Source organism: Erithacus rubecula (assembly GCF_903797595.1).
Source record: "Erithacus rubecula genome assembly, chromosome: 22".
Taxonomy (NCBI): Eukaryota; Metazoa; Chordata; class Aves; order Passeriformes; family Muscicapidae; genus Erithacus; species Erithacus rubecula.
Window position 1 is genome coordinate 2,458,081 of NC_136674.1, and position 27,993 is coordinate 2,486,073.

General features: G+C 39.5%; 1 protein-coding gene and 1 long non-coding RNA gene across 3 annotated transcripts; one reads left to right on the top strand and one right to left on the bottom strand.

Annotated features, from left to right (window-relative positions):
* Positions 1-111: 111 nt before the first annotated feature.
* LOC306811190 lies at positions 112-20,252 on the bottom strand. Of its 2 annotated transcripts, XR_013776623.1 has the most exons (9): positions 20,166-20,252; positions 19,150-19,192; positions 18,326-18,405; positions 16,778-16,908; positions 11,732-11,900; positions 8,409-8,496; positions 4,424-5,376; positions 3,344-3,545; positions 112-1,549 (listed from the first exon to the last, which is right to left on the bottom strand). It is a non-coding gene; the product is annotated as an uncharacterized lncRNA (long non-coding RNA). The 2 variants fall into 2 exon arrangements; XR_013776624.1 differs by lacking the exons at positions 8,409-8,496; positions 11,732-11,900; positions 16,778-16,908; ... (1 more) ...; positions 19,150-19,192; positions 20,166-20,252 and having other exon boundaries at positions 4,424-6,598.
* RNFT1 (ring finger protein, transmembrane 1) lies at positions 19,952-27,964 on the top strand. Its single transcript, XM_079324664.1, has 9 exons — positions 19,952-20,078; positions 21,767-22,164; positions 22,486-22,562; positions 23,130-23,230; positions 23,832-23,985; positions 25,364-25,522; positions 26,279-26,344; positions 26,754-26,855; positions 27,038-27,964. Exons 1-9 carry the CDS (start codon positions 20,074-20,076, stop codon positions 27,170-27,172), a joined length of 1,197 nt encoding a protein of 398 aa, XP_079180790.1. The 5' UTR covers positions 19,952-20,073; the 3' UTR covers positions 27,173-27,964.
* The last annotated feature ends 29 nt before the right edge of the window (positions 27,965-27,993 follow it).

Here is a 27,993-nt window from a genome sequence, read left to right on the forward strand (position 1 = left end):
CAGAATATTCACTCAGTGTGTGTTTCTCAAAAAAAGCCTCAAGTTACCAGAACCCAAATATCCCTATAAGAACATGTCTATGTCCTATAGTTAAAAAAAAAAAAAAAAAAAAAAAAAAAAAAAAATCACTTAATTTTAATTGAAATTTAGAAAGATTGGGAGGAATAGTTTTTCCCATTGGTATTTATCTCACAACATTTGTAAGGTATAAATCAGAGTTCAGCTTTGCACTGCAAGCTCTCACAGGAGCCTCTGCCCTGAGCCAGATTGATATCCAGCTGCTTTGTTTAGACCTTGCTAAAATGCCTTTTTCTAATGGTGAATGTGTCATTTCTAGCAGAGGTCTCCAAGAGAAGATTTGAGTTTAATGCACAGAAATAAAAAGAGGAATATGAGAATTCTTGCTCTCTTTAGTGTCAGCTTTGGTTAAGACGTATGAATGCACATGAATAGTCTTGTCAGGATCTCTGGGGCTACTGACATTCAAGATCTAACATATTATTACTTCTGACCAGAACATTAGCTGCTGTGCAGGAAGGAGAAGGGAAAGAAAAGAAAGGGAAAAAGATAGGACCACTCCCTAACCAGAGAGAAATTGTTTTGGATTTCTCTGGCTGGAAATCTCTGAACAGAACTTTTCCACTGTGAAAAGACAATGCTCATGTTCTCCAAGCTGACTGTACAGCTCTTTAAAATCTGCAGCAGGAAAAACAAAAAGCAGAATGTCTTAATGCCTGATCTTGCTCATTTCACTCATGGAAAGGATCCTAATTAACCTATAAATAATGACTGTACAACCAAGTATTACATCCCTGTAAAGGACATGTGCTAAGGAAGGTTTGAGCATTTCAAGCTGCTGACTCTATTTTTTACTATTCCTTTGAATCACTAGTTTCAGATGCAAATAAGCTAATAAAAAAAATTAGTTAAAAAAAAAAAGGTAATTTTCATTCCAATCTCAGCATATATCAAATCTGGATACCACTACAATGGAAAGATTTGTTCACCAGAAGCAAAAATCTTCCAATGTCCTCCTAACTGAACGAAAACATATTTCAAAATTTTCAGTTGTTGTTGTTCACAATTCATTTCTAACTAAATTGAAAATATTCAGCTATTGGTTTCATCAGTGTATTTGTGCTCTGAAATTTGAGCTGAAGGAGTACAACCAAAGAGAACACCCTGTCCTTTGTGACTGAAACCACCTTTAGAATCCATTCAGGAGCTCCAACACATCAGACAAAGGCCTGGATTTGTTTGGAGCAATAAATGATAGAGACCTTTACATATTTGAAGTGCAACAGATGGTCCTCCAAGGAGAACATAATGACTGGCAGACAGCACTTCGTTAGAGTGGCTTGGAATGTCTTCAGCAATTACACAGGCAGTGTTCTGGGGGGAAGCCCTGTCATCTCTGTGATTTTCCCATGGAAATAGCTGTGATTTCCTTCTTTAGATGCTAAAAATTGGGATCTTCTAAAATCCATGCAGTGAATTGCAAAAGGAAGCACCTTTGACCCTCCCAAGGCTACTCAAGATGAGGTTCCACCTGAGAAGAGAGATGTGAGTAGAAAAAAAAAATTAAATCAGCATGAAGGGGAAAGAACTCAGGGCACACAACTGTAAAACTGTTAATCCATAGCCAAATGTAATTGAGGAAAAAAGCCAAGGTCCAGCAGACTTTCAGAAACTGGGAGGTCTATAGGCACAAGAGGCAGAATATCAAGGGGAAAACACTCAAAATACTAAATTACTGCATAAGAACCTCCTTCCTTTGGGAAACTGGTGATTTTTGAGGAGTCCTCCTTCACAGGAAACACTCTGGCTGCAGTTCTTCAGGGCAGGGGAAAGGGAGTTTTTTGAGTTCCCATTTCCACAGACAAGCTATTTCACAAGCCAACAGCTAACAACCACAATTTCAAAGAAAGAATAATAAAATGCTGATTTCTCTACTGTAGATGTAGCTTAGAACAATTTCACTTCCATCTCTCCCATCCCTGTAATTCCAGGATTCATCTGTTTGTTCCAAAACCTTCCCCACCAAATCCACCCCGAGGAAAAATTTTATGTGACAACACAAACCCAACAAAAAAACATGTCCCTTCCCAATGTAACTTAAATGTTGATGGGATCATAACTGCATTAGTCCCTCTCCAATTAGCAGCAGCATTCTTTATGTTTGCTTACCAAGCGTGAACCCTTCTCTTGTCACTACAAAGACCTTCTGTGGAGGACTTAAAAATACAGCCCCAGCAATTAAAATGACAACAACAGAGGTGGATTGGTCACATCATGACATAAAATATCCAGCTGTTTCTTTGCAGCAGAAGGACATGAAATATTATGGGCAAATTTTGACAGGCTACGTAACGCTGCTGGATATTCTGGTGAAAATATGGATTTCCAAGAAAGGAGGAGACTAATGTGAAACTATGTCTAAGCTCACAGATTGATTTTTTCCACATGATCAGGATTGTCATTCATGCTTTTTATCCACATGAATTTCCCTTTTTTTTGTTGCTGGAACTAGAGATGCTCTTTTTTGTGAGAAATTCTCTAAAACTAAGAAAAAATTGGGGGGGTGTGTTCTCAACAATAAGGCAAAAAGTGATCTGATAAGGTTAAAACTAGAAAATCAAATTTTAAACTTACTTAAACTGGTTGTGTTAAAAACATTTTAAGAATTTATTAAGACCATAAGTCTCATTACAACAAACAGAACATCTTTTATAATCACATCTGTCTGCTGCTGGTTCCTGCCTGTTCTGCTTCCCAATCAGATGGGAAATTATTTGTAATACATGTAGGGAATAAAAAAAAAAATTGAAAATGTATTTAAATAATAACAAAGGCTGAAAATAAAATGTTTCAGGTTAGTTTTTCCTAGTTAGGATTATAGGAGATAGATATAGAGATATAAATATAGATAAATATATCCTGAAGAGATAAGGTAGCTTTGATTTCTAATATAGCAAGAGAAAAATAACTGACACACACAGAACCAGCCACTCAAGGGAGGGGAAAAAAAACCCAAACACTGTCTATGGAATCCACCTACAGATACGTCCTTGGAGAAAAACTGATGAGAAAATTATCAGGCAGATTTTCCTTGCTCTTTCCTTCCTGGAAGTTTTTGCCTCTCCTAACAGCACAGCCATGCCAAGTGATATGTATCAGAATTCACCCATGCAGTATATTTTGCACATCAAATTGATTATCCATGACTCCTTAGGCAAACACAGGAATGCAGAAAACATGTCAGCTGTTATAGATAGAATAGATGGGCATTGCACTCCTTACTTTACATTTAGAAAGAGCAGCAGATAATGAGCACAACCATTACCTTGAGAATAAATTTCATTTTCAAGTTCTGAAGTATCTCTGGATTCTCATCTGTTTTGTGAACCAGAACTTACAGGTAGCTCATAACATTTGTCTTCTGAGCTGTGTTTGTCTCCAGAGTAATTGTCAGAAGTGGGCAAAGGCTTTGATGTCCTCATCTTCATGCCTTCAACCACAATGACCTTACAGACTCAAAGCAATCACTGCAAAATACAGAAGACAAGGAAAATTATTTAAGAAATAAAAGCCCTGTCTTTTTCCTTCTCTAAATTCCCAGAATTCATCTTCAGATTCATGCCTGTAGCAAGAAATTAAAAAAAAAAAAAAGTCAGACTAAAATATTACCCTTCTGTATATTTCATCTGATATAATTGCTTGGCAACAAACATCTTTTGCTCTGCAAGTATTCTGCAGTGAATTTATTCACATCAGGAAAAACACATCAGAAAGGTGTCTAATTTGAATAGTTTAGATACCAGGGACAAAAACAGAGTGACAGAACAGGCAAGACACAAGCTGGGACCATTCTGGGGACACACAGACCATCTTTTCATCAACAGCCACAAGAAATATTAGACAACCAAAAGTTTTGAGATCAGCAGGTTTTGACAATCCAGTAATTAATGCTGAGCTGTAAGAATAATATTGTGTGTTTGAGGAATATGTCATAAATATAATTATTCTTTGCAGATGTTTGCTATTCATTACAACAGAAACTGTTCCATTCTATGCTGTGGCCAAGTGCTATCAGACACCATTTTTATTAAGATACCAAGCACAAGATGTTCAATCTCAGAAGGTGAATTCCTAGACATTAGGCTGATAAAGCCATTTGAGATTCTGTAAAACATATCTCATACAATAATTACATTTCATTTTGTGGTTTACAAAAATCTATTCATGAAACTACAGAAGCTTGTCAGGCATTCTTTATTTCCAAAGAATAACACTCATCCATGAAAACAGTCTGATTTAAATCACTGTGAGTGCTGGCAGATGAAAATTACTGGATAAAGCAAATAGTGTCTTGTTGGAAATCAAAGCTACAAGTTTGAGTCACTCTTACTACTGAGATACTCACACCTGACCAGGCTTTAGGTACTGGAAATGCCATCTGCTTTCAAACACACTGGCCTTGCTGTTGGCAGAATTCTTGCAGGATTTTGCAGTATCAAAACAAGTCCAAATGTGGAGACTTGAAAACTTGGCCCCTGAATGGCTGCAAAATGCAAGTAAAACATGAAGTTGCAATCACAACACAGGAGTGGAGATGAAGCTCCAGCTGGAAGTTCAATCCAAGCCCTTTGTGTGAAGTGAGTGACCACTACCCATATTTTATTTGGCATCACACTTCAGAACCTGAACCAGGGAGAAGGCAAAACTTGTGCTGAAAAGATTTGAAAGATTCGAAAGATTCAGGGAGGAAACTGGTGGGAAGTGCCCTTCCTGTCCCTGCAGACACTGCCAGCCCCAGCTACTGCAGTGACCAAAAAAAAGGCAAGAAAACACAACATATGGGTCCTAAACCCACAAAGTGCTGGAGTGCAAGAGAGAATAAACCCCCCTCCTGTCAGGTAGAGCAGAGCCTGTGTCAACAAGAATCACACTGCCACTGTTGCTCAACAGATGTACTTGAACTAGAGATAAGGCACTTCAAACTCCAGGGAACTTATGTGCCAAAGGTGTTGCCTCCTGTGCCTCTTTCCATGCAGGGAAGGGAGCACCAGGCAGGATTCAGACACCCAATCCTGCACTAAGTGAGGAAAAATGAGCAAAAGAATTCTTGTCAATACAAGTTATCCAGAGTAGAAGATGGGAGACAACCTTACAAAGCAAAAGCACAGACAGAGTCAATACATTTATAAATTAGAATACAGCAAGTACACTTACCAGTGGAGAAAATTGTGAGTAAATCTCTCTCTCCTGAGGAAGGCTTTAAGCCTCTTTTCCTGTTTAAAATACCTATGTCACCACTGAAGTCCCATAAATGAATATTCTCTTGCAGATAAAGTAGCTGTCTTCAGCTTTTGGCAGCTGCAGTAAGAACAAAACATATCCTGCAAGGAGGTTTTCCTCCTGAGAGTAATCTCCTCAAAGAGTGAGGAGAAAGCACCAGCTAAAATCACTTGCACAATCATGTTTCATAACTGTTCCTAGTCTGGAACTTGGTCTTTCCTGAGTACAAAAAAATGCACAAACTTTTCTCCCTCTTCTACTAAGAGGGGAAAAAAAAAAAAAAATCTGCTTATCTTTGGATACACAGAGAGTTTGGAGGAGCTCCAAACAATGGAGCACTGTGTGCCCCACTCATCACACAGACACTGAAGAAAGAGTGTGGCAAAGAATGCACAAAGTATGTAATTACTGTTTCACAAGATAATTCCATTATTAATACATCCCCAAAGATAGCATGCACAGCACTGCAGTTTAATTAGATGGTAACTGGAGGGGGTTTGAATTTATGAGGTAATAAATATATTTTGGACTAATAAACTCCAAGGCTGAAGTGTTTATTAATCTAGAATATAAAGATTACACAGTTGATAGGAGACAACCTCAGGTTGTGCTGAGATGACTGTTGTTTATACACTTCAAAATTAATATTTTCCCCCTTTTGGGAGCTTGATCAGAAAGCCAAGATTGCTGTGGATGGTGCTGAAAAATACCAAACAGCTCAAAAATTCTGTGTTCTCAAAGGCAAAGGCTATTTAAGTCTCAGCAGATGGTGTGGTTTTGAGGTTTCACCTTTTAATCAATTTATCACCTCCTAAATGATTAAGAACTGCAAATAAACTCCCCTCTGACACTGTCAGTGCCTCATTCTGATGGAAAAAAGCAGATTCCCTTATAGGATAACCACAGCCTTCACAAGACTATCAGATCTCTCCTCTGTTCCTCCCAAAAACTCAATTCCATTTTTATTTTCCTGCTTTTGGATTCACCTGCAAGACCACATCAACAATTCTGGTGTCTCATTGAATTTTTTTCTCTCCTCAACATGGCTGTAGAAACTTTTTGCCTAGTGCAGCACATTAAGGATTTGGAAACCAACTGTTGTGAGGATTTATATCCCAAACAGCTCTGCCAGGAAGTCAGAGGAATCAAATGGTCTCATCTATTAACTTGTCCTAAGGTAGTTACAACTAGAGCTTTATAAATTACCACACAGCTCAGTCCATTTCAACCACATTTCTCTGTTGTTTTGGAAGTGCCAATGCCTCACTCAGGCATGACAGAAGACCAGGTTTGGTACAGGAAAAAAAAAGGAGGAACAAGCTGTGGGATCTTGCAGGTGAATCAAGACTGAGAGTACAAAGGAACTGTTCCCTTACCTGGCTGAGTGATGGATGCTGGATAAAACCAGGGGAATCCTGGATGTGCCAAAGAAACCATGGGGCAGGAAAAGAGGAGGAGAGAGGAAAGACACACCACAGCTTGGATTTATTGGTGAGGAAAAACCCTGCTCTGGTGGGTGCCAGCAGGAAGAAAGTATCACTACCAAGGGCTGTAAAGATTTAAAGATATTTAGGAAAATGTTTATTAAGGAGTTTAGGTGACCCAAATAGAATTGGCTGTGTGTTCAGACAGATTCCAGGATGGTTACACAGGTTCAGGGCAAAGGCCTCAGCACTAATTCTTAAAAAGATCCTACAGATAAATCATGGGAGATGACAAAGAACCATTTCCAAAGCTCCTGGTTTTTCATTCTCAGGGTTATATCCTCTCACCAACTGAAGCAAGTCACAGAACCAACTTTCCAATATTAAATCTCCAGGCAGTGTGTTATTCATACAGCTTATGGAGATGTCTTTACCCTCTGGAAAAACAAAGTTTAAGAAAAATGGCTCCATCTTTGGGAAACAGTTTAAGTCTCAGGATAACTACATTAGGAAATCTAACTCTATTACTTTCTATCTTACATTTTATTACAAGATTGGTAATAGGAAATTACCAAATAAAATTGGTATTTTACTTGGTAATTTTTTTCCATGGGCCTCGTCTAATATGAAAGATGGTGATCATCAAATTTATTCAAGTTTTCCTGTCAACAACATCATTAACCAAATCCCTCAATTTCAAAGTAAATAAAAGCATCTGGGCTTCTTGCACAGCAAGACTGACTTGCATATTTAAGCCTCATATATAGATGAATCTGCACTGGACCAAATTTGCATATTAATGAAGGACTAATTGCTCTTTGCAGTCAATTTTATGCAGATGAATTTACTCCTCTCAGTACAATTTTCATAATGCTTGGAAAGAACCAAAAAATGTAAAACTTTGTAAAAGTACACAAATGTTAGACCATCAAGGAAGAAATATTCTAATGGCTTCCAACAGCTTTACATTAAATTGTATATAATTCATCTTTTATACTGTTGCTTTATTTTAACAGCCTCCCACAAAGAACAGAACAATCCATGGAATAACTTCAGCCTATTCCCCCTCCTCAGTCTCAAATTTTAACAGCTTGTAATAACACATTATATGATCCAGTTTCCAGCTGGAAGGATGAAGCCTGAATTTTTAGGAGAAGTTAAATTTGCTAAACAGGAATTTATTTGCTCCCAGTCACCCTCATGCCACAGGACAGTTAGGAAAAAGTTTGTCCCACACATTTTTAAGGTGGTTTCTCTCCAGTTTTGCACTATTAAGGAAAAAAGGCCCAAATCCTTGTTGAGTCTCTCTTGGGGTGAATTACAAAGCACCAAAAAAAAAAAAAAAAAAAAAAAAAAAAAAAAAAGACAAGAAAGTCAATGGGAAAGAAAAACATCAATAAATGCTGAGGAAAAAATTATTAGAGGGGAAAGGGTAAAAGATATGGAAGTAGAAGAGGAAGGGAAGTGGAAATGGAAGGAGAGAAAAATGACGCTTCAATGTGTTTCTAAAAAGAAAAGAAGGATTTAGGAGAAAGTTCAAGGCAAAGTAAACAAATAAAAGAAAAAAATGCAGCCACAAATGTAGCCACAAAAATGAAAAAGAACAGGAAAGATAACGAAATAAGAAGTAAATGAGAATCAGAGAGCACATGATACATAAAGAAACAAATAAAAGAAAATACAAACCCCACAGTTTTTCCTAATTCTGCCAGAACAGAAGGGCAAGTTAGTGGGAATGCATCAGGAATCTGAATTTGCATGTACAGCCTTCCTCCTGCCAAAGAAAAAAGCCTTATTTTAAAGTGAAGACTGATAACCATAATATTTATATGTATCATAAAATCACTTACAGAAGACCATTTTAATCAGAAAAGGGATTGCATAAAATAAAGTTCCATCCTTAAATGAGTTGGAGGCCTTGTGTACAAGGAACATGGGAATACAGTTCATGTTCCCCACATCTGCCATATCTCTGATTACATTTTTTGCCCTTCTCTACAGCTTTTGCTGTTTTAACCTCTCCTTTTTGAGGCAGAGTATTCACACAGCTACTTGATGGGTTTATAGTGGTACCAAGAAATCTTTTGTGTTTTTACACTATTGATTCTCTAATTCCCCACTATCCCACTTCCTGGACCATGCTGAGTTTACAGATCTCCTGTGATTCCCACAATTTGGTTCCTGAGAAGCAACAGTTAATAAACAATATTTCATGTTAAAATAAAATAATCTCCAGAATGAGCATCTTTTGACTGAGCTGATGAGCTCTTCCCAAAGAAGAATCAGAAATTCTGCCAGGTCACTTTACCATCACTCCTGGTTTCTTCCACCTTGAGGATAGAAGCCACAACATCTGGAGAATTTGTCTGGGATAAATTCACTCTTTCAGGAGCAATAAATGCAATGGTTTGATAGAAACAAGATCCCATTACATGGAGAAAAAGGGGAAAAAAGGCTTTAGGGCAGAGGAGTTGGCAGAAAATATCAAACCAAGGGGAAGGACAGGGAAAATGACAAGAGACTTTCACTAGCACTCAAAAAACAGAACAAAGACAGAGTTATAAAATAATACCAGTAATAATTGGAAAAGAATGAAAAATACTCCACCAGGAAAATATTGGAATGCTACTGCTGAAGAATTCTCATGGAGGAAACAGGACTCAGTTCAGCTGGTCAGCCTGGAGCTTTGGCTTTTAAAAGTCATTTGACAACAAATTACAGCTCTTTGTGAATACTTTGAATTCTGGATTATTAATTCAAACTGTTTCCCTATTTTGCTCACATAGGAGAAGGGAGGGAAATGTATCTCTTTTTTAAATTTCTGTACATTTGAAAACCTGCTCTGGGCACTCCTCCTCTTTCCCCAAAAATGTCTGGTTCAAGTGATTAACGCTGTGTGAATGTAAACAAAGATAATTATTCAAACAAGAACAAGATGTTCCACCCAAAATGATTTGCTTTCCAGTGGCTGAGATGTCTACTTCTAATCATCAACAAAGGTTAATCTGACCAGATTTAATTAACCACTTAATGCAATAATAAAGATGCATAAATAATGGGGATGGGAGCAACAGGGAATCCAAACAAATCCCTCCAGCAAGCACCAAGTCTGGGCTGTTATCACCTGATCACACTGATCCAAGAATTCCTAAGTTTTTAGATCCACTAGGTACAGTTTTGCACTTGCCTGTGTAGAACTTGATTAATAGATGGTTTTTATTATTATTAAACAAACAGGAAATAAAAGCAAGAAACCCCATCCCTAAAATTCAATGTTAAAATGAACCCAGTGATATTTCTTAGTACTGTGCTTCAAATTCATAGATGAAGTCAACTGGTTTGTGCAGATTATTTGAGGAGTACAGGAAAATAAATTACTATTTCCTGATACATAAATTTTATATATATATATATATATATATGGAGATACCAGACAGACATTTTCAAGACAGAGTTACTATTTTCAGCAAAAAAAATAGTCTTATTCTGGAATATTCCCTAGTAACGAAACCAAAACTTTCTATCACAACAACAAAGTAATTTGCAAGCATTAAATGCCATAAATTGTGAATACTGCAAAATATTTTGCATTTCAGAGAACATTAGGAAATATTATTGGCCCTGGATCTCTGGATAACATGTGCAGCAGTTGCTATACTCAGAGTGTTACCAAAAAATGAGCATTAAAGAGGAGGATTGGGCATCAGCCCTTCCATTTTCTCTCAGTAAAGTTTAAACATCCCTTAAAATAAACAACTGAGTGCAAACCAACAGATCTGCTATTGATTCATTCTGTTCATAAAAAGTAACAACATCGTGGTAAATCCAATCTAGTCAATGAGAGGTTTATGAGCCTAAATATATCAAAAGGGCAATGAAAGCTAATATATAGAGATTAAATAACAATCTGTGAGGAAAAGACACCCAACTTTCAATTCCAGGGCAGTGGAATCATCTCCTGATGAAAAATAGGATTTGAATTGTTTCAGAGGACACTGCAGCCATTTGCCCTTTTTAACAGCCTGGAAGTTCACAAGGCAAGATTAACTTATAATTTAACTGAAGTGGATCTCAAATAAAGTTTTTTGATTAAAATCTCCATTTCTCTGCCTCCTGGCAGTGCCAATATTGCTGGAACAGGACATCAACTGCAATGCCAGCGACTCTGGAATGCACAGCCATAAAGTGTAAATCAGCTTTGTCCTACTTTAATATTGGTTTAACAATAAAAAAAAAAAAACTTTGATGTTTAATATTTAAATAGTACAATTATCCCTTTAGAACTGAGTCCAGAAGGACCCTTCATGGGTACACAGTGTGCAACAACAATGAAGGGAATGTGGTTTTGCTCCACGAGGAGGCTTTGATTTGTAGCACCCAGCTGAAAGGTGAATTTGTGTGTGCTGAGGAGATGCCCCAGGGACTCTGGAGCAGGGGAAATGCTCTCCCACCCTGCCATGGACAAAACTGAACAACAGAACTCAAACACTGTCAGAACAGGGAGCTGTGAACAACATCCATGACAGGGATTGTCCCCAGCTGGCCATGCTGGTGCCTTGGTTTGGAAAGCCAGACACAGGGGTGGCTTTCTCCAGCATTGTTTTGGAAGTCAAGGTTAGGGCAAGTAAAGCCTCCCTTCCCATTTTCCTCTCCTTCCTATCTTTTGTCACTTCAGGGTGAGTGAACACAGAAAAAAATGTCAGTTTTAGGGAGGAACTTTAATCATGAGCTAAGTATTGTCCCTGAACAGTGGTCATTCCTGAAGCAGGAATGTTCAGATGCCAATTTTTCTGTTTTGGGGGAAGGTCAGAGAGGAAGTCCTGCACCTGCACTGCACCCAGGGGCTCAGGGTGATTCTGAGAGCAAGTGCCCATTCCTGCCAAGCCTGAGGGCTCTGCTGTGCCCAGCAAGGGGATGGCCAGGTTGTCTAGACAGGGCAGGATCCCTGGATGCCATGGATTACACATGCAGGCACTTGTGAGGAACAAAAGCACAGAGCTCTTTACTACCTCACACAGATGGCCAAGTCCACTCTGGAGATCTCTGCAGACTTGTGAAATCAGGATGACGTGTCTGGAATTCTTCCTCTCCTCTCCACTGTTGAAGTAACTCAGGCAAATGCAAGTTGGCAGCTCCTTTAAAGACTCCAATTTAGCCATTTTACATAATAACTTTCAGCTGCATTAAACAGAAACACACAAAAAACTCAGGTAGCACCAACAGTGAAATCTAAATTTGGATTACTCATGGAGAAAACACACAAAGTCTGAGTGATGTTGCAATTAAATCAGAAGCAAACTGAACTAATTTTTACACTAAACTGGATTGTCCATGAGACACATTAGTCTGCACCCAAAGGAAGTTGTAGCAGCAAAGTTCTGCACCTCCTGAGGCAACTGAGGAATGGCAAATACATCCACACACCTCTAGACCTACTGGCTCCTCCCAAATCCAGAAAAATCCAGTATCCTGGGGCATCATAAACCCCTTCTCAGAACAGCCCTGCCAAAAGCAAAGTGCAGATTTCTGCATTAGAGATCCTCTTCTTCCAGAACTCCTGCTGAGTGTTTGCCCCAACCCTGAGTGCATGGCTGGCCCACTCCTTGGATATTCATAAGAAAACCTGAAATCATAACTCTCAGATTAGATTCATTTGGTATTTCAATTTCCAGTTTAAATTTTAATTAACTCTTTTACTTCAGCATTGCACTTTATCATGATGAATTACTTGGAGGAATACACAACACAGAAGCTCTATGGAGCAACTGAATGAAAAATATTTACTTAGGAACTTCCATTTCTTTTTCTCCAAACTGTTAAAAAAGAATGTAGACACAGTAACAGAAATATGAGGTGACAGAAGAGAATGGGCCAGATCTTTGTGAATCCATTTTACCAGGCACATAAAACTAAACTAGTCTCAGCTTGATGTAACTGATACATCTCAAAAATAAATGTTAGACATGAAATGGCAAAAAGGCTGGTAAGCCAAATTTATCTTATGGGTTTTGGGTTTTTTTTTCCCCTATTATTCCCTTTCTAAATTTTCAAAATATTCCATAATGCTCTTTCCTTTCAGAAGGAAATGTAAGTCTCTCAAAATAATATTTACAAGCTCAGCTGCAACATCTTCTATGGCAATTCAGTCTGGCTGTTACTCTTTGTGAGGAATAGTTCTGCTTGAGTTCTCCACAGAGAAGAAAACAACTCTGTTTTGCTGATATACTTCAGATTCAAATTATTGAAGTGCAGGATGGAGAAGTGAATTAGATAAAGGCATGGCAAATGTGTAATTCATACCTGGCTGCCTGGCTGTGATGAGCTCGCTGGTAACTGATAAAGCTGTGAGTGTTAAAAGAACTTTAATGAGAAATGATATTGACCTAAGTGCCACTGTTATCAGCACTACTGCATTTAAAATAAATTAAATTTAAAAGTATTTAACTTGCACTTCAGCAGTGTCCACTGACAAATATTTAGTTTAATATCTACCTCTGAGTTCCATTAAAACAACTTTAGATGAGGATATCAAAAGCAATTTCCATTTTAGTTTCCAACAGTCCCATAACTTTTCATGGTCTCATAATTAAAAACAATTCCAACTTCTTTCCTCTGTGAAACTAATTCAAAGACAGATGTAACACATATTTTTGCTACCTCCTCTCAGAATTGACAACATTGTTTCTGTGCAGCCTTTCAGAAAGTTTCCAGCTGCAAAGAGCATCCAGAGCAGAGAGGGTGTTGTTCCTGGTTATTGTTGGAAGAAACTCAAACAATAAAATAACTCTCATGATTAGGATCAACTATCAATAATCATCTATTTTTAAGTGCAGCATCCTATAAATCCTCCTAATTAGCAAAATTTGTGTCTTCTTTTTAGCAAACAATCCCCAGCCTCCCCTCTTATTTATTCCCCTGAATTCAATTATGTTTGCACCTGCTGGCCCAATCACCTAAATGACAGGTTCTGGATGGAAGGGAGAAGCTGGGCCATAAACAATAATTTCATTATAGTTCAATTCCAAGTATTTGCCTGCACCTATTTTCTCTGCTTTATGAAGAATGTTGATGCTGTTTCCTCCTCTGTGCCTCTGCTCTCCTGTCAGGAGATGCAGCAGCACCAGCAAGAATTTTACACTGCTCCCAATCTATCCTTCAGTGCAGACTCCATAGGAATCAAAGCTGAGATTTTCCTGCAGGGGAAGGACCATTAGGATAAAGAGGGAAGGACTGATGTCCAAGTCTGGGCTGCAAAACTGATAAAAGTCAAAAAAATTTAGTTAGTTGGACCAAAAAAGACTCTTTGTAAAATAAAGGTTAGGAAATATTTCTTTAGAATACAAAAATAACAGAACTACTTTTGCCATGAGAAGCTATGGAAGAGGAGGCATTCCTGATGGTATTTACCTGCCACAGAACTTTAAAATCCATCCACTCCCTAAATCAAACCAGTCATTTTTCCAAAAATCTTCCCGAATGAAAAATCCTGAAAATTTGGGAATGGAATCTAAGCTGTTCTCTACCTTGAAGAATTAAAGGAGATAGACCTGGATCTCAAAGTGTGGATGTTGAAACTCAACAACATCCAAACCATCACAGCTCTCCAGCTCACAGAAACCCACATTTCCTCCCATCCCCTGAAACATAAGACACCTTCAAAATATGTTCTGAAGCTGTTCCACCTTGAATGTTAAGTCAATATTGGGCAGAATCACCAATTTACCATATTTATCTCACAGTGAATAGTGATTTGGGTGAGTGTGTAAAATTGGATTGTGTATAAATTAAAACAGTTACCAAAGGGAACACACAGGCAGCTAAAGCCCTGAGAGAGGAACTGCAGAGCATTTTTATGTAACATGTGGGGAAATTGTGCAGCATGGGAGTTTTGAATGCTAATTCTGCAGCTGTACTAAATCCAGTGTGTCAGACTCTGCAAGCAAGCCAGATTGAAGCAAGCACATCTTTACTGCAGCATTGGAGGCTGAAAAATGGTTAATTTGGTTAAGTTCACCAGGAGGAAGTTTATATAGTAGTCTAAGATGAATTCCAACATTCCTTCAGCAGTGTTTCACTCCAGAAGTAGTTCTTAGTTAAATAGTTAAGTACTTTTCTAAGTATCCTTTCATTAATTCTTTCTATTAATGAAGAAAAGCATGGCATGAGCTAGAGCTCTTCAATTAAGATAATCATTATCATAATTTCATGTTTATCATGTTTTGTTTGACAGTTTGAAGGATATGGGTGTGCTGTGATTTAGTTCTGAGTTTTTACTCCATCTGAAGACTTCAATTAAATAACCTCACCCTCATCTCTAATTGTATCAACCCCAAAATCGCCATTGAGAGCCAGAACTGGAAATGTTTGGTTTTGTTTGGTGACAGAAATGTAAACAAGCTGCTGAGGGCTGGAGTTAAGTGCAGCAGGCAGGAGCAGGGTACAGGCAGTGAGATAACACTCCTGCCTTAACAAGCACCCCCTTATCTCCTTGGAGCAGACACTGAGCTGGGCCTGAACCTCACCCACAGGCTGCAGACAAAGGCTGCAGCAGGTTGAAAGCCATGGATCAACTTCTAATAAACCTCAACCTCTGGAAATAGCACACAGCCAGCTGTGACATAAATATGAAATGCAGAGGGGAAGTTCTGCAGAAATGAACTTGTACGTTTGCAAATGTGGTCTTGCCAACTATAAGGATCTAAAATTCATCTCTGCATTTCCTCCTAAACCATACAAACCTGGCCACTGTCTTCCATACTTGACTTAACTGAAAAAAACGACTGAGTTAGAGATGCTTTCCAAGAAAAGCCATAATTTTGGGAGTAAGGAGTACTTTAATTTCATTTAACCTTCTAAATTAGTGGCTGTGTCCTAAGTTTTACAGCCTAATTTTACAGACACAGGCAATTGCTTTTAAATTTGCTAAGACATTTAGTCACTTTACCCTTTCAAGAAAAAAAAAAATCCTTTTCATACTTGTAAGGTGTTATAGGCATAATCTGGATAATCTTATTACATGACAAACATGGTGTGACTCGTGGATAACACTTCCTAATAAACTAACACACCTCTATTAAAACAAAATCTTTTGTTGGAAAATAAGTAGAAGAGTCCCCCTATATCCTTAAGAGAATTTTAAATATCATCACCAAGCTAAAAACAGCAAGTAAATATTAACTCTGTGAAGTGCAAAACAAGTTTTATTGACCCACGAGGTAAATATTGACTGAAATGAAGCAAATATTTATGTGCTGACGTTAAGGGGACAAATCCCCTTCACCACAGCAAACAAGATTTTGCCTACTACATTTCTGGGTTTGTATTTATTCCAAAAGGTCTGAAAGGAGATATTTCCTTTTCCAGACATCTGCTTTTTAAAAACAAAGCTGTCTTTCCTTAGTGACTAAATTGGATGTGCATCCAGAGGGCTGGAATATTGTACAACACACAAGTTTGACAAATTGCTTTCAGACAGAAAAGTCACTTGACTAAAACCTGACCAGACAACAACATCCAAGACCCCTCTTTGATCCCTATAACGGTAAACAGAAAGTCAAATTTAATGGGTTATGTTAGAAGATTAATTCGGGTTTGGAACATAAAATATATTGCTGTATATCACACACGTGGTGGGATTGCTAGGGCTGTCCTGAGCAGGGCCAGGAGTGGGACTGATGATTCCAGTGGGTCCCTTCCAACTCAGGATCTTCTTTGATTTAACAAGGAAAATAGAGACTAATTAAGGATACAACTACGAGCAGGTACTACAAGTGGAATATAAATTAACAAACTCATCTACACCTTCCTGGTAAATCCACTCATGTTTACACACATGAGAATTCACTGTTCAAGTGAACGATTCACACAGGGACTCACACATTCAGATGAGCAAATTAGATGGGGGGAAAATCCCCTAATTTTGAGAAACTTCAAAGATCCTATTAAAAATTCTGGCACCTTTAAGGACACCCATTAGAGAACACCAACGTCATGATCATTACATCTTCTGACCTAAATACCTCGGTAATGGTCTAACAGCAGCAATTAACACACACCTCCCGAAATTCTTAAACAGCTGAATAATTTATGAGTCACTGGATTTAACAGATCCTCCAGTGTCACTACAAGAAAAGCCCAGTTCAGGAAACAGCTTCTCCACTTGGTTCTGATGAGCACGGGATCGCTCCTTCCTGCAGATAAAGACAGAGGCTGAGCACCCTCCTGTGCAGGGAGCAAAAACTACAGCTGCCCTTTGTGGCTCCGCTGGCTGATTCTCATTCAAGGCTTTATCTTTGCCTAAAAAAAACAAGACTCCGGGATCTAATTCAACAGCTTTAGAACAATTACATGACAGCACTGCAGTGGAATTACTCCCAGTTTAGAATGACTTCACAGGCATGAACACGCTGCTGTACACAGAGGGCTCGTAAGATTTCTGGAAACCTCAGGGAACGGGGTGATGTCATTGCAATACAAAAATATCTGCTTCGAATTCCTTGCGAGTCTCCTTGACAAAGCTTAGAGGATCAGAGTTCAGCAGTGAAACTCAGCCACCACCTCAGGGATGTTTAGGGAATGAATAGAGCCCAGAACTGGGCTCTGTTCTTCACTGTCTCAGCTACAGGAACACAGGAGCTGTTTTCTTGTGCTCGAAATACAGACTGAAGTCAGGGTTTGTAGAGATGCAGGGGAGAGTTTTTAAAAGATGGAGCACTCAAAGCTCAGGAAACATTCAAATTCTAAAGGTTATTTGAGCTTCTTGGCAGGACTTTCAAATCCTTCCAACAGTTTGAACTAAACCCTCTTAATTTTGCAGAAGTCTTCCATACTCAAGCAGCATTTCGGGTAAAGTGAAGACAAACCAATAAAGCCTTTGAATATTCAGGACATTCTGCTATTCTGCAGACTCTTACCCAAAAGCCCATTTTTTTTATCATATCATTAACTAAAATTGCTTTCCCTGTATCTGAGATCAGCTTCTTTAAATTCCACCACAGATGATGCTGCACACCTCATTTTAAAGCACCAGTTCCTTCTGATGAAAAAAGGTGATACAAAAGGTGAAGATTGTAATCTCTCAACCTGCTGAGGTTTCTGCAGAGCTCCTTCAGGACACAAAATATGTTCTTCTAATACTTCTGCCTACAAAACAAGCTCTCAGCAACTTCTAGGACAGAGTAACTGTTGCTGCAGAGGTACATACTGAGCTGCAAGGGCATCCCAAGCAGAGTTCCACAAGGATCAGAGCTTGTTCCAATGTTTTCATGCACTCAACAACCCCAGAAAAATCAGGTACACACCGGTGGAAAGTGCTGATTGCACCAATTAAGGAGGTACCACCTGTCCCTGGGAGGATAAGAAACTCTGGGATAGTTCTGAGTGTATAAACACCTGAAAATGTGCCTGGGCACTCTCTGAAATTGATTGGCATCCTGGGACTAGAAGCCAAATACAGATTGGTAAATTTATCACCAGGTATTCCATGACCTAATGTGTCCAATGCCCATGGGAAGAGACTTCCAATTTTCTGTGAATAATCTCCCAAATCTCTCTTCTGTCAGGAGGTACTAAATCCAGAGGGTCATTAATGGCACTAGGAAAACATACCTGTTAAATAACAACATCTCTGAAGAGTTACACACCTTCTAATGAGCTGTGAATTGGAGATAAATCAGCAAGTGACCTGCATGAGCAAACACCATTGATTAATAAGCTGCTGTGAATTAATTTCATATTTTCAGTGCATGTGGCAATGAGAAACAGTTTGAGAACAACGTGAATTTAAAGCTACATTTGTACTTTAATGCATTTTATAATTACAAAAAAGAAACAGCTGAACAAATCTTTTATATTTATACCCTTCCAAGCGATGTACAGAAGGCATGCATAATTTCCAATCATAAAGCACTATTTAAAAATAAAAGATTTATAATTGCTCTCCCTGATTTGAGAAGCAAATTAAGATTTTTTTCACATTGTCCTTCATAATCCAAACATGATGAGAGTGACTGACTGAGTAAAGAGTGGGAGAATGAACAATATGGCACAGCAGAAGCCAAACACAACAGGTTTGTGTTATCCTTGGAAACATGGGGATATGGCCATGAAATTCTTTGAGTGCCTCCTGCCAGGCATCTGAAATCTGCATTATTGCTGCTACTGAGCAGTATTGGGCTAATTAGACAGAAAAATTACACAAATGAGAAAGTTCTTCTGAGTTCAGAGGGCCTACAGCAACAGGAGGACTGTGGGAATATTTAATAATTAAGTCTGTCTGTAATAACCAACCCGGGTTTCTTCCAATCCATCAACCACAGCCTGAGCAAAACGCAGAGGATAAGTGACCTGAACTTTCCAGTTGGGAAATTCTAGGCAGAGTTTCCAAAAACATCATAAAAGCAGACCAAACTGCCTCCTCAAAACCTACCTCCAAGAGACACAGAGGTGCAGCCAGTGTTTCCAGCTACTTCCTTGAAAATAAGAGCCAAGGGTTGTTATTAGATGGTGTCACTGCACACCAGGCCACTTAACTCTTCCAAACTCTTAGTTTTTCACTTTGTAAGATCTACATCTAAGGGTCCATCCTTTCCCTCTCCTGCCCTTACTGACCCCACAGCATTGCTGTATTTAAACTTTGGAATTAAACCAGCATTTCTGTTCTAACTCAAAACAACACAGCACCGGTTTTCCAAGCTGCTCAGATATTAGCCCCGCTTTCCGTGTGAGCTGCATACCTAAACACTTCTTCTAGAAAAATATCTGAGCCAGGGAAAACAGATGCCATTTCTGGACGCAAACTAATTTATTCAAGAGCATATTTCAAAAGAAAACCTGTATCTATTTCATTCCAAGCCTCTCCCAAGAGCTACAGCAATATTAACTAGGGCAGCGCTTTCCTCAGGTTTCCTGGGAGGCAAAGCCAATTTCCAGACAGCAGGACTCCCTTAATCGCCACCGACAAGTAATGATCCGCAGTACACGCACATTTTATATATATATATCCCTTCATTTCCTTCCTTATTATTGCCTTCCCAGATTAATTTTAATTGAGGCTTTCAATAAAAAGGAACAGGAACCTCCCACTTGGTTTTGGCGGGGTTGAGGCTGAGGGGAGGCGCCCCCCCCCCCCCCACCCCTCACGGGGCCATAGCGGGGCGAAGGCCACGATGTTGCCAAAGCAACGCCCAGCTCGCAGCCTTCGTCCTTCTCACTCCTTCCTTCTCACTCATCTTCTTCTTCCTCCTCCTCCTTCCCTCGCGGCTCCTCCTCTTCCTCCCCCCGCCGCGCCCTCTCCCACCCCCTCGGCCCCGGCGATGGCGGCGGGCGGCGGGCGGGAGGCGCCGGCCGCCCCATGAGGTACCGTGAGGGCGGGGGGCGGGAAAGGGGCCGCGCCCCTCACAGCGCCGGGCAGCGAGGGGGACGCGGGCACCGCTCCGCGCTCACCCTTTCCTGCTCATTGCGGGGGTCCCGCCGGTGCAAACCCACCCGAGGGGTTCCGCACAAACCCTCCCGGGGGAGTTCAAACCCTCCCGAGGGAGTTCAAACCCTCCCGGGGGAGTTCAAACCCTCCCGGGGGTCCCGGCGAGCTGCGGGGTGAGCGGCGGCCCCGGGAGGAACGGGGAATATTCGGAGGGGCCTTTCTCAAGAGCCTTATTTTAGCTGATATTTGAGGGGGGAGAATAAAATCTGGGTGCGTGCGGGAGTCTCCTTTGAAATCTCTTTTAATAACTCGGTGATTTGAAAGTTTGCTCGGCGCGGTGCCAGGGGAAGCTGCGATCCTGCAGCTCCGGCTTTTTCAACACCGAGCTGTCAGTTCTTGCAGAACGCGGCCCTAAAACACCAACTGCAGTGTAAATGAGGTGCCTTTTTTATTCCTTCCCGTAAAAATCGCTCAGGAACGCGGTTCACACAAGTCAATTCCATCCCCGCTCCATCGGTTTTATTCGTGTGCAAAAAAATACAGAACGAGAATTTTGGTTGCTTTGAAGTATGATGTCATCTTTGGCCAACAAAAAAAAAAAAAAAAAATAGTAGTAGTAGGAGCAGTACTTGTAAATATTAGTGAGTTCTCATATTCATGTGTTAAAGTGTTACCATCTTTTTAAAGGGTAAAGAATTTGAGGTTTGTGTAAAAGCATCCAGAACATTTTGCTGTGGAAACCCAATTTTGCAAAAATCAAATTTTGCTTTGTTTTTGTATCCTCAGTGAACCTAGCTGTGGGAAAAAAAAAAAAAAATCAAAGAGGAATCTGTGTTTGAACAGTGGGATTATATTAAAATTCTCAGTGTTTCAATATTACTCCATAGTGACAAGTATTGTGTCAAATTCAGCTTCCAGGCATTCTCCAAAATCATTACTCTGATGTCACACCAGTCCAAAGAAGTTGATTTAACCCTATTTGATCCAAGTAAAGACTCACAGAGAAGTGAAAAGCTGCCCAGAACACAACCAAATGATGCCAAAGGAAAGATAAATCAGACCTCATTTGGCTGCATTTCATTTTTCACTCTTTTAAATGCTTCTTAGAAAATGGCCTAACCTGGTTCTGCTCCCTTCCCCAGACAGGATAATCTCATTAATCTCATAATGGGCCTCAGTTTTGAGCATGCACTGGCTTTTTACTGGACGTGTCTGAACCAGTGCTCACCAATTAATGGGTGCATGGAAATGTGCTCCCTGCTTCCTTCCCATCCGTGTTTGCTCCTTTTCTGGCCCACTGCTGTTGCTATTTTGGTGAAATTATGCAGCACTCCCAAGATCTCTCTTGTACCAGCCAGTGCTGCTCTCCTGTCCAGCAGCTTTTGCTGTTCTGATTTGCACTTTTAGCTGTTCCTGAGGCAGCCAGGTCACTGCAGGCTGGGAAACCTGCACGTGGAGGGAAGGAAATCATTTTAATATGGGACAGGAGAGGTTGTGCTGTGGAGATGGGGTGTGAACATACTCAGGATCTCAGAGAATCTTGCCTTCATGCACTCCTTGAGTTTTTATTTTGCTGAATTATTTATCTTTTTCTTGAGCTGTTCCTGCTTATGTCCCAATGTAGGAGACACAAATCAGAAAAGCCTCCAGGAGCACACCCCACCATGCAAGCCGACTGCTCCCATCTGCACGGCATCCAGGGCAGCGGCGACGGCTCCTCCTCGGCCGGGCTGCCAGAGAGCTCCTGCCGGCCCAGCAGCGGCGATGTGCGCATCCAGCTGAGCTCCAGCGCGGGGGAATCCAGGGACAACGCCACCTCCCGAGCCCCCAGGCCCGGCTCCCAGAGCCGCTCCCACGGGCACGCCCATGGGGAGGCGGCAGGGCTGGAGGATGCTGCTCCGGAGCCCGAGGAGCAGGGAGGGAACTCCCTGTCCGAGCTGCGGTACCTCCTGCAGTGGCTGCACAAGAGCCTGCCCTACCTGCTGATCCTGTGTGTCAAACTCCTCATGCAGCACCTAACTGGTACAGTGCAACAAAACAGACCCTCCTCCCCTCCCCCTGCCAAGAAATAGTCTAATAACCATGCCTGAAATGTAATTCAATTTATTTTTAGCTTTATTTTTATTTGCTTTATTCATCAGAAAGGGAGATTTACTAAACTACATTTCAGTGGCTTCTGTTTCCTTTGCTGGCATATGTACAATGTGCTTAATTATCCTGGCTTGAGAGTCTGAGCTATTAATTCTAATTACAAAGACATATTAGTAGTGTCTGCTTTTTAACCCAGTTCAGTGATTATTTTTTTCCTTTTCATGTTTATAACTGATCCTATTTTCCTAATAGGCATTTCTCTTGGAATTGGGCTGCTAACAACTTATGCATATGCAAACAAAAGCATAGTAAATCAGGTTTTTCTCAGAGTAAGTATCACACTATACAACATAATTCTTTAAGTTAAACAAGACTTAAACAAGTTAATCCATTTTTGAAAGAAATGTGAATGGAGATGGTATTTTATTTACTTAATAATATTAGGTATCAAGATGGAAGTCTTAATGCTTCTGTACTGGGGAACTTCTCAGATAACAAGGTTTGCAAAATTCCCCTCTGACTTTGATTATTGAAATCGCTTTTTTGTAAGTTATGGATTAACTTCTTATCTATAGTTGTGGGATGAAACAGCAGTTGACAGTTTCAATTTTCAGCTCTGTGTTCACTGCCAAAGGGAAACCTGTTGTTTCTTTAGAGTGGGCTGGGTTTTGGTTGTCTTCAGAAAAAAACTTGCTACACCTACAAATTGGTAGGTTGAAAAATACTAAAATTACTCCTTTACCTTTCCATTGAGCTCTCCTATTTTATGGGGTCTGAACCCCCTAAGATAAAGTCCTGTGGTAGTAACTGCTGGGGTGCAGCAGATTTGGTGTTTGGGATGTCTTTCAGCAGTGATTCTGAGGCAAGGACTGCAGTGTCTTTAACTCCCCTTGCAGGAACGGTGCTCCAAGTTGCAGTGCACTTGGTTACTACTCTACCTAAGTGGATCATCTCTGCTCCTGTATTACACCTTCCACTCTCAGTCCCTGTATCACAGGTAAGTAGAGAAACAGCTCTACCCCACCATAAAGTATTTAGCATTAACTGGGGACACTTTGCTGTTTTTCTTTAATTGTGCCATTGGTTTCTCTTGCACTTTAATCTCCATTCCTTCCCTTCTGCCAAATTTAACAGGTGCTGTCCTTAAAAACAGTATGTTGGAATTTCCTAGACTCCATATTTGATTTAACAGCACTGCTGTGCCACAGAGAACATTCCTGGCTTTGATTCCCAGCTCTGACCCTTGGGAATACCAAACGTGGCATCCTGGGGCTCTGTGGAGTTTATGACTCCAATTGATTTTCCCCCTTGCCTATTCTGTAGCTGCAGCCTTGGCTGGAAATCAAAGGCTAAATGCCAAACTGAGACAGCAAACTGAGCTCTGGAGGATGGGAGCTGTGATGAAGATACAGCAAAGAAAGTTCCAAGATGGAACAGTTGTCAGAGATCCTCAGTGATCCATTTACAATTTTCTTAGCAAATGCTCTCCCTTGGTGTAAATCAGGTTTCCTTTTTTAATTAAACCTGCTGTGATAATCTCAGGTTACAGTTTCCTCTAAATAGGGTGCTCCAGTAACTTCTGATACTTCTTTTTGTAGCTTAATCTTCTTAAGCCCCACTGTGGATTTTATGAACTTTTGGGAGGTGCTTTGGATTGTTGGAGTCACAGACTTTATTCTGAAATTCCTCTTCATGGGCCTGAAGTGCTTTATTCTCCTGGTGCCTTCTTTTATCATGTCCTTTAAATCCAAGGTAAGGAAACAAGCTGTAGTTTTGATCCTTGTGAAGATTCTCTTATGGTAAAAGTAACTAATTATTAAATTCTACCCAGAGAAAAATCTTTAATTAAATGTCTGAATATAATCCACCAGTACACCATGGGCAAGAAAACCCTGTGGATTTCATGTTCTTCTCTGCTTGGTGCTAAAAAAGGTTTTCAGTCTGATCAGAAACAATTGCTTGTATTATATAATTGGATAAATGGGTTTATTTCTGCCTCCAAGTTGGGGGTTGAAGCAAACCTTTTATTTTCTGCTCTGTAGGAATGTGTACATGGGCAGTTGGCCTGGAGCAGCTGGAGCACAGCAAATTTTGCACATGCTCAACAAGAACTGTCAAGATTTTAAGATCTGCACATGCAAACAGCTGTTTTTTCTGTCTCTTCGAAAATAATCCTGAATTTTCTTTATTGTCAGATCAAGGAATGTGATTCATAGCTTAACTTCTCAAATCAGTGAGGTTTAATAATTTTCTCAGAAGCTCACACTCACTCATGGTGTATTTATTTTTATTCTGCTTCCTGAGGTGAGGCAGGCAAAGCCAATTATATTTTATCTTAAAATTGCAATTACTGGTGCTGGTTCAGAAGAAATAAACTAGCAAGTACAGTTTGATGTGGTACCATTTGAACAGGATGTTTTGGGACCTTTTCATCTCTTATAATGTAGCAGAACAAGTTCTTCTGAGGTACAACTGGCTTCTCTAAATACTGATTTATAATCAAGATCTCTAATTTTTTTTTTCCTACAGCTAGTGATGTAACATGCAAAAAAGTTATTGAAAATTCCATTTTACCAACTATGGCTAAATTATTAAAGAAGGAATCTGGTCAATAGTGGCAAATTGTGGTATCATCCAGTGTACATTACAGAAAGAGTTACAAATACAGTTTTAAGAAAAAGTCTTATTATTAACAATTAATAACTATAATTATTATTGTTTGTTACTAAAAGAATGTGCCTTATTCTCACTTTTTCACTCTGAGTGCAGGACACAATTCTGGCTCATGACAAGCAGATCTCTGTGACCAAATTTGTGTTATTCTCCTTTTTCATGTAACTTTACTTCTTTTAATGCTTATGAAATTAAGTCTGACAGCCTTGTTAAGTAGGTAGGCATCTGCCAAGCCATCCCAATTCATCCTATAATTTGATTTTCCAACAATCAATTCTGCTCCTGTTACTTGGACAGTTGTGGTGAGACTCATCCTCTGATCTTTTTTTCCCTGCTTCGCATTAAATTATTTCATTACAAGAAGCTACCCCAAAGAATAACAATGCATCTTTTCTGTGTATTTTGCCAATCCTTGGAGTTTGAAACCTTGAGCTATTCCTTTGCATGTCTTGCTTAGGGCTACTGGTACATGCTGTTAGAAGAACTCTGCCAGTATTACCGTATGTTTGTCCCCATCCCAGTTTGGTTCCGTTACCTCATCGCCTATGGGGAGCTGGACTCTGCCCTGGGATGGAGCCTTGGCATCCTGCTGGGCCTTCTCTACCTCATCCTCAAGGTATGCAAGCTTTATACTCTCCTCACATGTTCTATCAAATTCTCAAGTCGTTGTTCTGCAGGAATAATCACTGGGGGGTTATAGACAACACATGGCTGATAGTTCCCTTCTGAACTCACTGCCAAGTTGCTTCAGTTTTACTGATGCAGCCTTCCAGGAAAACTGGCTCAGGAATCAAAATTCTCTTTATCTAGCAATGGATTGGGATTGCAAAGAAAAGGACACAGCTGCCATAGGTCCCATCACATGAGACAAAAATAATATTAACAGCTAAAAGTGTCACCATTTTCCAGGAAATGGAATTTTCTCTGCTGGAGCATCTGTGGGATACTAAACAAGTTAAACATCTTCTACTGGCTCTCTGCTTCTCCAAAGAGCTCATCTGCCCCAAATGTAACCAGTCTGGCTTTAAACATAACCAACACTTCATCTTGCTCTAGGACCTTAATTCAGGATTAAAGATCATTGCAAGTATGATAATAATGCTGATATATTTGCACTCCAGTGCTTCCTTTCAGAATCTCAGCACTCTTAAAAACCAGGCTCTCACTAGGAAAAACTTCAGCCTAAATTCTTCATTTAGTTACATTTCAAACATTTAAGATAGAGTCAAGTCTGAACTATTGCTGTGCTTATGTGACTTCCAACATCCAACCAGCAGTGAAACTTCCAGTGTTGGAATCAAAAGCTTGGGAGCTTTTTAGTTCACAGTGAAAAAAATACTAAGCCTAACTCAAGTTTTCTTTCCCATTTCAGCTTTTAAGCTTTTTTGGACAATGGAGAAACTTCAGGCAGGTCTTACGGATATTTTTTACACGCCCAGTGAGTATTGAATTCTCTTCTGACAAAACCATCACCCAAATTTACATGAAAATCCTAGAAATTCCACAATCCTATTCCTTTTATTGTTTTAGCAATAAACAAATGCATTTTTAAATTAACTCATTCTCTCATTTCACTAAGTTCCTTGACTGAATGTTGCCACCTGAACAACAACAAAATCACCCACAAGAAATGTCTGCACGTCCCTTCAGATAAAAGGATGTGAAATAATAATTTTTGTCCTGCTTCTACTTTAAAAATTAGTGATGTTTCTTGAGATTAGAGATTTAAAGTTTCCCATTCATAGCAGCCCTTATTCCAAAATTCCTTTCTGTCCTGGTATTGTAGGTTTGGCTTTTTCATCCCCCTCAAAATTAATATTTGCTGCAATATTTTCTTTGTTTTACAGCACTATGGGGTGCCAGCCAGCAAGAGACAGTGCTCTGAATCTGATGATATTTGTTCCATTTGCCAAGCTGAATTTCAGAAGCCTATTCTGCTGATCTGTCAGGTAATGCACATAATCCCTTTTTAATTTTTTTTAATTAAAGAATATTTTAAAACTACTGTTACACAAGACAACATAAATTTAGAAGAGTGTATGTTATGATAATTCTTTTTAGAAATCAGACTGTACAAATAATATAAATGGAAGAGCTTAGAAGCTCTAAGTTGTCATTCTTTTCATTCCAGCACACATTTTGTGAAGAATGCATCTCTTTATGGTTTAATAGAGAAAAAACCTGTCCACTCTGCAGAACTGTTATTTCAGACCATGTTAACAAGTGGAAGGATGGAGCCACATCCATGCATCTCCAGATTTTCTAAAGCTTGTCAAACAACTTGAGTTCCAGTTTGTTTGTTCACACTATGGTTTTTCAGTTTACTGCAGATTAAACTGTAGGTGGCACAAGCAAAGAGTTTCCAAATTCCAGATACCATGTATTCAAAACAGTGCAGAAAATGGCAACTTGACCTTTTTTAAGTAGAGAAAACTGTAGTTTTCAGAATGACTGCAGAAAAGCCAGCATTGCTTCTCTTGTGATTCTCATAGGAAACAGTCAAATCCTTGAAATGTGCTGCATTACTTCTGAATTCAACATTTCACTTGAAACATTTAATAGGGTTCCAGACTGTACTAAACTGTATTTATCCTTCTAACATGACTCAAGCCAAAAGGTCAGCCTACTGATTTAATTAAGTTTATGAGTAAATTTTATACTCTGGACTGCAGTGAGAATTAGAGCTGCTTGTCACTCTTGGCATTAAAGATCTTTAATGCTTGCCCAGTAAATGGGAGAAATGAGCTTATTAATGCACCTGGAACAGCAGCTATTTCTCACTGCACCTGTAGATAAGCACAAGAATAGGATATTTCCCCTTTAGGTTCTTGTAGGCTTCTAATGGATCCTTGGCTTAATCTTTTGGCTTTAAACCAACCACTGATGTTAGTTTTTTACTTAGCATTTTATAAAGCTGGTATTTTTAAAATAAATCTTTAATACTATATTTTTGTCATAACAGGAAGCGGATTTTCTTACAGGGGAGAATCTATTTTATACTCTATTTGCAATCTGTAGTTTGCATAAAAATCAGAGAGAATAAATGCATTTGAATCTATTTGTTTGCTGCATGTTGAATAAAGAAGA